This window comes from Mizuhopecten yessoensis, unplaced genomic scaffold, assembly GCF_002113885.1.
Source record: "Mizuhopecten yessoensis strain PY_sf001 unplaced genomic scaffold, ASM211388v2 scaffold10937, whole genome shotgun sequence".
In the NCBI taxonomy this organism is placed as follows: domain Eukaryota; kingdom Metazoa; phylum Mollusca; class Bivalvia; order Pectinida; family Pectinidae; genus Mizuhopecten; species Mizuhopecten yessoensis.
In genome coordinates this window covers 303,308-316,509 of record NW_018408796.1, presented here as the reverse complement: position 1 = coordinate 316,509, position 13,202 = coordinate 303,308, and the positions used below count along the sequence as shown (strand labels likewise).

General features: G+C 40.1%; 2 protein-coding genes across 3 annotated transcripts in view; one reads left to right on the top strand and one right to left on the bottom strand.

The window, feature by feature from the left end:
• The window catches only part of LOC110463874 (uncharacterized protein C7orf50 homolog), an 8,407-nt gene extending 4,564 nt beyond the window's left edge, over positions 1-3,843 (top strand). The window contains exon 4 of the mRNA XM_021518788.1: positions 972-3,843. Within this exon, the coding sequence (XP_021374463.1) occupies positions 972-1,030 (59 nt within the window). The 3' untranslated portion in view covers positions 1,031-3,843. The remainder of the gene's footprint in view (positions 1-971) is intronic.
• A 189-nt stretch (positions 3,844-4,032) lies between these two features.
• On the bottom strand, positions 4,033-10,015 carry LOC110463844 (protocadherin beta-8-like). Of its 2 annotated transcripts, none has more exons than XM_021518732.1 (4): positions 9,162-10,015; positions 6,493-6,602; positions 5,248-5,713; positions 4,033-4,151 (listed from the first exon to the last, which is right to left on the bottom strand). In XM_021518732.1, exons 2-4 carry the CDS (start codon positions 6,583-6,585, stop codon positions 4,087-4,089), a joined length of 624 nt encoding a protein of 207 aa, XP_021374407.1. In that variant the 5' UTR covers positions 6,586-6,602; positions 9,162-10,015; the 3' UTR covers positions 4,033-4,086. The 2 variants fall into 2 exon arrangements, with proteins under 2 accessions (XP_021374407.1, XP_021374408.1); XM_021518733.1 differs by lacking the exon at positions 4,033-4,151 and adding an exon at positions 4,434-4,507.
• Between the last annotated feature and the right edge of the window lie 3,187 nt (positions 10,016-13,202).

The window sequence follows — 13,202 nt, the reverse complement described above, 5'->3', positions numbered from 1 at the left end:
CTTAACTAGAGACTTAAATAGAGTTAAATTCAGAACATACACAGATCTTAACTAGAGACTTAAATAGAGTTAAATTCAGTACATACACAGACCTTAACTAGAGACTTAAATAGAGTTAAATTCAGAACATACACAGATCTTAACTAGAGACTTAAATAGAGTTAAATTCAGTACATACACAGACCTTAACTAGAGACTTAAATAGAGTTAAATTCAGAACATACACAGATCTTAACTAGAGACTTAAATAGAGTTAAATTCAGTACATACACAGATCTTAAACATATGTTAACTAGTGACTCAAATAGAGTTAAATTCACTACAAATCTGAATCTTTACCATTGACTGAGTTAATTTTGTTTGTACATTTTCAATTCATAAAAATGAATAATGTGTCTGTCATCCATTTCTTGTACACTCTATAACTTGTGATCACAGACCAGAGACATTTTGATGAAACTTCATAAACACATGTATCACCATGAAACAGTCTGGTGTGTACAACTCTCAGGTCAGAGCTCTATAGGTCAAGGTCACAGTGAGGAAGGAAAGGTCAGGACTAAGGCAAAAAAGGTCAAATCGTTTTCAATTTATTTTTGAGCAGTTAAATTGAATGATTGAACATTTTGATGAACAATCATAGATGAATGTTATCCAAGGTCAGGGCTTCAGAAAATAACAGCAATGACATCAGGTGGTTTTAGAGAAGAATGAGATGACTTGGTTTTAGTGACAAGGTGTTTTCGAGGATTATTTTTAATATCTAACATGTGTGTGCTGAAAGATATTCATGTTTAGTAATTTCTTTTCGAATAGTGACAGCTTTGTAAATAGGTACAACATAAAACTAATCTATGGGGGCAAATCCCTATGAGAAACTAACATTACTAGTTGAGCAGTAAAAACTTTTTAAAATTGAACCCACTGCTCAAGTGAGGATGTTTAAAAAATATTTGCAATTTGTTTCACAGGTAACAATGAAGGTGGAAAAACTATGAGAGCTCGACAGTTAATGCAAATGCTGAACTGAAAAGACAAGTGCGCTATATCATGGATGTGTACAGTATATCAACAGATCTAAAAGGGTCTTTTCATCACAGTGATCTACACTTAAAACAGAAAGGCTATACATCATGGTGGTTCACACTTAACACAGAAAGGCTCTACATCACAGTGGTCCACACTTAACACAGAAAGGCTCTACATCACAGTTGTCCACACTTAACACAGAAAGGCTCTACAACACAGTGGTCCACACTTAACATAGAAAGGCTATACATCATGGTGGTTCACACTTAACACAGAAAGGCTCTACATCACAGTGGTCCACACTTAACACAGAAAGGCTCTACATCACAGTGGTCCACACTTAACACAGAAAGGCTCTACATCACAGTGGTCCACACTTAACACAGAAAGGCTCTACATCACAGTGGTCCACACTTAACACAGAAAGGCTCTACATCACAGTGGTCCACACTTAACACAGAAAGGCTCTACATCACAGTGGTCCACACTTAACACAGAAAGGCTCTACATCACAGTGGTCCACACTTAACACAGAAAGGCTCTACATCACAGTGGTCCACACTTAACACAGAAAGGCTCTACATCACAGTGGTCCACACTTAACACAGAAAGGCTCTACATCACAGTGGTCCACACTTAACACAGAAAGGCTCTACATCACAGTGGTCCACACTTAACACAGAAAGGCTCTACATCACAGTGGTCCACACTTAACACAGAAAGGCTCTACATCACAGTGGTCCACACTTAACACAGAAAGGCTCTACATCACAGTGGTCCACACTTAACACAGAAAGGCTCTACATCACAGTGGTCCACACTTAACACAGAAAGGCTCTACATCACAGTGGTCCACACTTAACACAGAAAGGCTCTACATCACAGTGGTCCACACTTAACACAGAAAGGCTCTACATCACAGTGGTCCACACTTAACACAGAAAGGCTCTACATCACAGTGGTCCACACTTAACACAGAAAGGCTCTACATCACAGTGGTCCACACTTAACACAGAAAGGCTCTACATCACAGTGGTCCACACTTAACACAGAAAGGCTCTACATCACAGTGGTCCACACTTAACACAGAAAGGCTCTACATCACAGTGGTCCACACTTAACACAGAAAGGCTCTACATCACAGTGGTCCACACTTAACACAGAAAGGCTCTACATCACAGTGGTCCACACTTAACACAGAAAGGCTCTACATCACAGTGGTCCACACTTAACACAGAAAGGCTCTACATCACAGTGGTCCACACTTAACACAGAAAGGCTCTACATCACAGTGGTCCACACTTAACACAGAAAGGCTCTACATCACAGTGGTCCACACTTAACACAGAAAGGCTCTACATCACAGTGGTCCACACTTAACACAGAAAGGCTCTACATCACAGTGGTCCACACTTAACACAGAAAGGCTCTACATCACAGTGGTCCACACTTAACACAGAAAGGCTCTACATCACAGTGGTCCACACTTAACACAGAAAGGCTCTACATCACAGTGGTCCACACTTAACACAGAAAGGCTCTACATCACAGTGGTCCACACTTAACACAGAAAGGCTCTACATCACAGTGGTCCACACTTAACACAGAAAGGCTCTACATCACAGTGGTCCACACTTAACACAGAAAGGCTATACATCACAGTGGTACACACTTAACACAGAAAGGCTCTACATCACAGTGGTCCACACTTAACACAGAAAGGCTATACATCACAGTGGTCCACACTTAACACAGAAAGGCTCTACATCACAGTGGTCCACACTTAACACAGAAAGGCTCTACATCACAGTGGTCCACACTTAACACAGAAAGGCTCTACATCACAGTGGTCCACACTTAACACAGAAAGGCTCTACATCACAGTGGTCCACACTTAACACAGAAAGGCTCTACATCACAGTGGTCCACACTTAACACAGAAAGGCTCTACATCACAGTGGTCCACACTTAACACAGAAAGGCTCTACATCACAGTGGTCCACACTTAACACAGAAAGGCTCTACATCACAGTGGTCCACACTTAACACAGAAAGGCTCTACATCACAGTGGTCCACACTTAACACAGAAAGGCTCTACATCACAGTGGTCCACACTTAACACAGAAAGGCTCTACATCACAGTGGTCCACACTTAACACAGAAAGGCTCTACATCACAGTGGTCCACACTTAACACAGAAAGGCTCTACATCACAGTGGTCCACACTTAACACAGAAAGGCTCTACATCACAGTGGTCCACACTTAACACAGAAAGGCTCTACATCACAGTGGTCCACACTTAACACAGAAAGGCTCTACATCACAGTGGTCCACACTTAACACAGAAAGGCTCTACATCACAGTGGTTCAAACTTAACACAGAAAGGCTCTACATCACAGTGGTCCACACTTAACACAGAAAGGCTATACATCACAGTGGTACACACTTAACACAGAAAGGCTCTACAACATGGTGGCAAACACTTAACACAGAAAGGCTCTACATCACAGTGCTTTCATCATAATGGTATTCATTTAATACAGAAGGACACTGCATCACTGCCACTGACTTCCAGTTTGAATATCTGAAAATTCTGTTTAACAAGAGAATAGGTGTAATGCAAACCTACTCTTAGTGCTATATTGAACTCTGAATTTATTGGACACATAGAAGTAACAACAAATCTGATGGCCTTGATATGAAATCGTAAATATGTGTAAAATTCTGTTTGTTTTGTATTTATTGCTGTATAAACAATAATATTAGATAACGATATACTATTGATGATATTGTGACGGAATAAAATAGTCATTCCTTTTCACTTGATATTTTTGTAGAAATGTGTTTTGATATTAAGGTATTTTTTAATTACCTCAGTATGAAATTTAAATAGTGTATATATAATCCTGTTGATAATAATTAAACTGTAAAATTTTCAGTAGAATCTGAAATTTTAACCAAGTTAAGAGAAGCAAAAAAGAATAACAGCATTTCCTTCTTCTGGTACACGTACTTTAATAACATAATTAAAATTAAAAAGGTGATTCAGCAATATCATCCTACAACTTCCTCACTAAAGACGGTAGTGATATATATCCAGGCTTGGTCCTCAAACAGCCCTGAAATGTACAAAGGTGAAAATATCAAGGCTTGGTCCACAAACAGCCCTGACATGTACAAAGGTGTTATCCAAGCTTGGTCCACAAACAGCCCTGAAATGTTCAAAGGTGATATATATCCAGGCTTGGTCCACAAACAGCCCTGAAATGTACAAAGGTGATATTTATATCCAGGTGATATTTATATCCAGGCTTGGTCCACAAACAGCCCTAAATTGTACAAAGGTGTTATATATCCAGGCTTGGTCCTCAAACAGCCCTGAATGTACAAAGGTGTTATATAGCCAGGCTTGGTCCTCAAACAGTCCTGAAATGTACAAAGGTGTTATATATCCAGGCTTGGTCCTCAAACAGCCCTGAAATGTACAAAGGTCATATTTATAGCCAGGCTATAAAACAGCCCTGAGAGAAACAAAGGTAATATATATATCCAGGCTTGGTCCTCAAACAGTCCTGAAATGTACAAAGGTGATATATATATATCCAGACTTGGTCCAAAAACAGCTCTGAGAGGTACAGAGGTGATATATATAGCCAGGCTTGCTCTTCAAAAAGACCTGAAAGGTACTTAGGTGATATATATAATCAGGTTTGGTCCACAAACAGCCCTGGAAGGTACAAAGGTGATAAAAATCAAGACTTGGTCCAGAAAGAGCCCTGAAAGATAGGAAAGTTAAATAAACTTAGGCATAATACAGAAACAAGCATGAGAGTGAAAAGGTGATATGAATCCAGGCTTGGACCAGTAACAGCAAAGAAAAGAAGAAAAGTGACATTGATGTACATTGTAGGTTTAATACATAGAAGACACGGAGAGGTCAACGGTGATACAACTCCAGTCTTGATGTACAGACCTAAAAGTTGGAGATGTTATTTCAATCAAGGCTTGGTCAACAAACAGGCCTGAAAGGTACAAAGGTGATTTGAAAAACCAAACAAGATCCAGAAACAGACCTGAAAAGTACAGCAATGATGTTAACCTAGACATGTTGTACAAACAGACCTTTAGAACATGTAATAAATAGGATTGAGTAATAGACCTGAAAGGTACTACATGTACGTTTCAAATTTATTTCTGGTTCCTTTTTCAACATACCATCACTGACTTGAATCTCAACAGCGTAACTTTGGCGGTCCAAGGTATGCATCAAAGAAAAAAATCCTGTCATTGGGTCGATAGCAAAAGGCTGGGCACCAGATTTGGTTACTATACTGTAGACCAATTGGCTGCCAGTGTCAAAATCAGTTGCCCGCACCGCCAGTAAGGTAGTTAATGCTGGAGAGTTGGCATTTACAGTTATATTGTACATAGAGCGTGAAAAACAAGGCCGGTTGTCGTTAACATCCAATACATCAAGAGTCACATTGGCGAGCAATCTCTCGACCCCAGAGGTTGTCGCCATGACATGGAAGTGGTAGCTATCTCTCATCTCCCTGTCCAGTGGTAATAGGGTGTAAAGTGACGCCGTGTTGTTGTTTAGGTCCAGTGTGAAAGGCACATCCTGGGGTGATAGGTGTATAGCCTTGAAAACATCATCCATACCAGACGGTACCATAAGGACCTGACGAAACAAACAGTCTTTGATCACATCTTAAATGACTGTTTACTTATGATTATGGTTGTTTTATATAATTAGAATACTGATAAAAGTATTAAAAGTAATCTGATGAAGTTATATTTTGTGGAACATTAAATAAACATTACATTCTTTTGTAACAATATTATCAGTTTGCATATACATGTTAGTTTGTATAGCAGTAGAAGGCTACATTTCAATCTATATCGGGAATTCGGGGGAAAATAAGAATTAGACTTTACTCATTATCAGTTTAGAAATCTGTAGGTAGGTTTTCCCTTTCTTGACAGTAACATCCTGCTTCCCCAACATTTTAAGTTGATTTATTATTCAAGAGCTTGCTCCGAATGTCATGACTTTCGTGATAGATTTTGACTGCTTAAAGACGAACTAACAATACAGGGTTTCCAAGAATGCATGTTGATAAAGATGTATTGCAATTTTATGGTTGCAATCAAGATCTCATTGGAAAACGTTTTGTTTATGTTTTAGATATAACCCATTAGTCTCCCTTGTTGTTATGGTGTCACGACCCCAGTTCTCCCTATGAGGACATTACATCACTTTGATTTGATGTAGACTTATAAGGCAGATGTTTTGACCCTTCTGGAATACATGGTCTTATTATCCTTGAATTTTTTCAAGGATCTCCATGTAAATCTTTCCTTTATTTCCTATTTTGCCCTAGTTTTATTGATTACTGTGTTGAACTAGGGTTTTGTTGACACTTTCGTATTTTGTAGTGTATAGATATAATTACTCACTGATCCTATGTAGGAGTGTGTATGGATTGATTCTGGTACGCGGAATGTGAAGGAACATGGTAAGATGATATATACGTGGCAGGTTGAACTCATTGATGGTAGACCAGCATCTGACATAAAATAGATATATAGATACCATGGTGTAAGCATACAGTGCTAATAGGAAGTCAAAATCTTTACAAAAAGGCAAGAATATTAACTGATTAGATTTTAAAAAGGAACAAAGAACAGAACGGAGGAGGCAATAGAACTAATGGAATTTTTACAATAGAAACATACAGATGCAAAAACAAAAATAAATCAAACAATGAAAACCAATAAGGCACGAAACTAAAGAAAAATAACAATAGCAAAAAAAGTTTAAAAAGCCAGGAAGAGATACAAAAAAACAACAGATTGACAACACAAGAACAGATGAGACAACGAACGAAAAGAAAAACAGGAAAAGAGAAACTTTTAAACAGAATGAAAAACGACATCATGAAAAAAGGATAAACTGAAAAAAAAGGAAAGACAAAAAGAGGAACAGAAGAAATGCTGATAAAAAGGAAAGACAACAACAGGAATAAATTAAAGGAGACACTGATACAAAAGGACAGGCAGCATGAATGGAGGAGACACCGAAACAAAGGGAAAGTCAGCATGAATGGAGGAGACACCGAAACAAAAGGAAAGGCAGCATGAGTGAAGGAGAAACCGAAACAAAGGGAAAGTCGGCATGAATGGAGGGGACACCGAAACAAAAGGAAAGGCAGCATGAATGGAGGAGACACCGAAACAAAAGGAAAGTTAGCATGAATGAAGGAGAAACCGAAACAAAGGGAAAGTCGGCGTGAATGAAGGAAACACCGAAACAGAAGAAAAGTCGGAATGAATGGAGGAGACACCGAAACAAAGGGAAAGTCAGCATGAATCGAGGAAACACCGTAACAAAAGGAAAGTCAGTATGAATGAAGGAGACATTGAAAAAGAAGGAAAGTTGGCATGAATGGAGGAGACACCGAAACAAAAGGATTGATAACAACAGGAATGAAGGAGATATCTTAGCAGAAGAAGGAAAACAATATGAATGAAAAATTGAAGACAACAGGCGGAGCGAAGGAGACACCGCAAAAAAAATGAAAAACAACAGGCACTTTAAGAAGGTACCACAAAAACAAAAGGAAATCCAAAATCAGGAAGAGACGGGACGTCTAAAGAAGAAAGGAATGGCAACAAAAATGGAGGCGACATAAAAACAAAAGGAAAATAAATATCAGGAACTCAGGACATTCTAAAACAAAAGGAAAATAGATATCAGGAACTAAGGACATTCTAAAACAAAAGGAAAATAAATATCAGGAACAAAGGAATTCCGAAACAAAAGGAAAATAAATATCAGGAACTTAAGGACATTCTAAAACAAAAGGAAAATAAATATCAGGAACTAAGGACATTCTAAAACAAAAGGAAAATAAATATCAGGAACAAAGGAATTCCGAAACAAAAGGAAAATAAATATCAGGAACTTAAGGACATTCTAAAACAAAAGGAAAATTGATATCAGGAACTAAGGAATTCCGAAACAAACAGAAAATTGATATCAGGAACTAAGGAATTCCGAAACAAACAGAAAATTGATATCAGTAACTAAGGACATTCTAAAACAAAAGGAAAAAAAATATCAGGAACTAAGGACATTCTAAAATAAAAGGAAAAATAGATATCAGTAACTAAGGACATTCTAAAACAAAAGTAAAATAAATACCAGGAACTTAAGGACATTCTAAAACAAAAGGAAAACAAATATCAGGAACTAAGGACATTCTAAAACAAAAGGAAAATAAATATCAGGAACTAAGGACATTCTAAAATAAAAGGAAAAATAGATATCAGTAACTAAGGACATTCTAAAACAAAAGTAAAATAAATAACAGGAACTTAAGGACATTCTAAAACAAAAGGAAAATTGATATCAGGAACTAAGGAATTCCGAAACAAAAGGAAAATAAATATCAGTAACTAAGGAATTCCGAAACAAAACAGAAATCAAATATCAGGAACTAAGGAATTCCGAAACAAACGGAAAATAAATATCAGGAACTAAGGACATTCTTAAACAAAAGGAAAATAGATATCAGGAACTTAAGGACATTCTAAAACAAAAGGAAATTAAATATCAGAAACTAAGGACATTCTAAAACAAAAAGAAAATAGATATCAGGAACTAGGGACATTCTAAAACAAAAAGAAAATAAATATCAGGAACTACGGACATCCTAAAACAAAAGGAAGATAAATATCAGGAACTCAAGGACATTCTAGGCAATACAACAGTTAATACTGAGAAAATAGCAAAATAACAAGAGATACAAGAACAGGACAAGGAGCTGATAGAATAAAAAAAGGAGAAGACAATTGTTGGTAACGTTAAAAGAATGACCAAACCATAAGTATAGCATAACAATGATTCCTGAGTAAGGGGGACTGTGGAACCTGGGTGGTTCAGACACTATGGTATACATTAAGAATAATAAAGAATAAACAGCTTAATGGATAACTGAGACAGCAGGATCCTGGTATAACGTCTAAGGGGCTTGTCTATATGTAAAGTATGTACCATGTGTTATGCCAATTTACACCCCCTCTAGATTATTTACTATCATTAGGAATTAGTTATTTTACTTTACCTTGTGCTCTGATCTGTAAGACATACAAGGCTTCTGTAGGATGTGTAGTTAGAACGATGTGCCCAGTTCTGGAATTTATTTCAAAATTCAATTCTCTATTTGTTTGTAATTTGTAGTTAACAAAACCGTTATCACCAACATCAGCATCTATAGCAGACACTTGTCCAATCTCAGTTCCAGGCAGGGTATCTCCCTTGACAAAGAATGAGTATGAGGACTGACTGAAAACTGGAGTATTGTCGTTGAGGTCAAGAACTTCAACTATAATTTCGGCAAAAGGAGTGGCACCATTGTCACAAGATACTCGTAAAGCATATTCCGTTTGCACCTCTCTGTCTAAGACAGCTGCCGTATAGATATCACCAGTGGGACCCAATCTGAAGTTATTGGACCCATATATACTGTAGGAGCAGTTAGGCTTGATTCCCGATAGTGTTACCTGAAACAAAGGAATGAAATGAGCCTTAAGGTGTGGTATGAAAGGTGATTATGGAAGAAGACATGTACTCAAATATGAAGACAGTTGTAAAACCAATTGTTGCTAACCCAAACTCATTCGTAGCATTTGTGCCTAGAATATGATGATGAAATCATGCATATTATTAACTGCACCTTACCTATCACTACCCTCAGCTCACCTGTCATTACACACAACTCATCTGTCACTACACATAACTCATCTGTCACTATACACCTAACCTGTCACTACACACACCTCACCTGTCATTACACACCTCACCTGTCACTACATATACCTAACCTGTCACTGCACACATCTCACCTGTCACTACACGACTCACCTGACACTACACAAACATTACATGTCACTACACACACCTCACCTGACACTACACACACATCACATGCCACTACACACACCTCACCTGTCACTACACACACCTCATCTGTCATTACACACACCTCACCTGGCACTACACACACATTACATGTCACTACACACACCTCACCTGTCACTACACACACATCACATGTCACTACACACACCTAACCTGTCACTACATACACCTCACCTGTCACTACACATGCATCACATGTCACTACACACACCTCACCTGTCACTACATACACATTACCTGTCACTACACACACCTCACCTGTCACTACACACACCTCACTTGTCACTACACATACCTAACTTGTCACAACACACCTCACCTGTCACTACACACACCTCACGTGTCACTACACACACCTCATCTCTTACTACACACACATCACATGTCACTACACACACCGTACATGTCACATCACACACCTAACCTGTCACTAAATAAACCCTATCTGTCACTAGACACATCATCTGTCACTACAGACACCTCACCTGTCAATACTCACCTCATCTGTCACTACACACACCTCATCTGTTACTACACACACCCGACCTGTCACTACACACACCTCATCTGTCACAACACACACCTCACCTGTCACTACACACACCACACCTGTCACTTCACACACCTCACCTATCACTAAACACATCTAACCTATCACTACGCACACCCCACCTGTCACTACACACACCTCATCTGTCACTACACACACCTCACCTGTCACAAAACACACACCTAACCTGTCACTACACACACCTAACCTGTCACTACACACACCCCACCTGTCACTTCACACACCTCACCTATCACTAAACACATCTAACCTATCACTATGCACACCCCACCTGTCACTACACACCCCTCATTTGTCACTACACACCCCTCACCTGTCACTACACACACCCCACCGGTCACTACACACACCCCACCTGTCACTTCACACACCTCACCTATCACTAAACACAGCTAACCTATCACTATGCACACCCCACCTGTCACTACACACCCCTCATTTGTCACTACACACCCCTCACCTGTCACTACACACACCCCACCGGTCACTACACACACCCCACCTGTCACTACACACACCTAACCTGTCACTAAACACACCCCATCCGTCACTACACACACCTCATCTGTCACTACACACACCTCACCTGTCACTACATACATCGTCTGTCACTACACACACCTCACCGGTCACTACACACACCTTATCTGTCACTAAACACACCTCATCTGTCACTACACACCTGATCTGTCACTACACACACCTCACATGTCACTACACACTTCCCCTGTCACTAACCACACCTCACCTGTCACTACACACATCATCTGTCACTACACACACCTCACATGTCACTACAAACCTCATCTGTCACTACACCCACCTCACCTGTCACTACATACATCATGTCACTACACACACCTCACCTGTCACTACACACATCACCTGTCACTACACACACCTCACATGTCACTACACACTTCACCTGTCACTAACCACACCTCACCTGTCACTACACACATCATCTGTCACTACACACACCTCACATGTCACTACAAACCTCATCTGTCACTACACACACCTCCCCTGTCACTACACACCTTATCTGTCACTACACACACCTCACCTGTCACTACATACATCGTCTGTCACTACACACACCTCACCGGTCACTACACACACCTTATCTGTCACTAAACACACCTCATCTGTCACTACACACCTGATCTGTCACTACACACACCTCACATGTCACTACACACACATCACATGTCACTACACACACCTCACATGTCACATCACACACCTAACCTGTCACTACATACACCTTACCTGTCACTACACACATCATCTGTCACTACACACACCTCACATGTCACTACACACCCCTCATCTGTCACTACACACACCTCACCTGTCACTACATACATCATCTCACTACACACACCTCACCTGTCACTACACACCTTATCTGTCACTACACACATAACCTGTCACTACACACACCTCACATGTCACTACACACTTCACCTGTCACTAACCACACCTCACCTGTCACTACACACATCATCTGTCACTACACACCTAACCTGTCACTACACACACCTCATCTGTCACTACACACACCTCACCTGTCACTACACACCTTATCTGTCACTACACACACCTAACCTGTCAATACATACATCATCTGTCACTACACACACCTCACCTGTCACTACACACATCACCTGTCACTACACATAACTAACATGTCACTACACACACCTCACCTGTCACTACACACCTCATCTGTCACTACACACACCGCACATGTCACTACACACACCTCACCTGTCACTACACACATCACCTGTCACTACACATAACTAACATGTCACTACACACACCTCACCTGTCACTACACACCTCATCTGTCACTACACACACCGCACATGTCACTACACACACCTCACCTGTCACTACACACATCACCTGTCACTACACATAACTAACATGTCACTACACACACCTCACCTGTCACTACACACCTCATCTGTCACTACACACACCGCACATGTCACTACACACACCTCACCTGTCACTACACACATCACCTGTCACTACACATAACTAACATGTCACTACACACACCTCACCTGTCACTACACACCTCATCTGTCATTACACACACCTCACATGTCACTACACACATCATCTGTCACTACACACCTCATCTGTCACTATACACATAACCTGTCACTACACACACCTCATCTGTCACTACACACACCTCACCTGTCACTACAAACATCATCTGTCACTACACACCTCATCTGTCACTATACACCTAACCTGTCACTACACACAACTGTCATAACACACACCTCATCTGTCACTACATACATCATCTGTCACTACACACCTAACCTGTCACTACACACACCTCATCTGTCATTACACACACCTCACCTGTCACTACACACACCTAACCTGTCACTACACACAAACCACCTGTCACTACACACACCTCATCTGTCACCACACACCTCATCTGTCACCATACACCTAACCTGTCACTACACACACCTCATCTGTCATAACACACACCTCACCTGTCACTACACACACCTAACCTGTCACTACATACATCATCTGTCACTACACACACCTCACCTGTCACTACACACACCT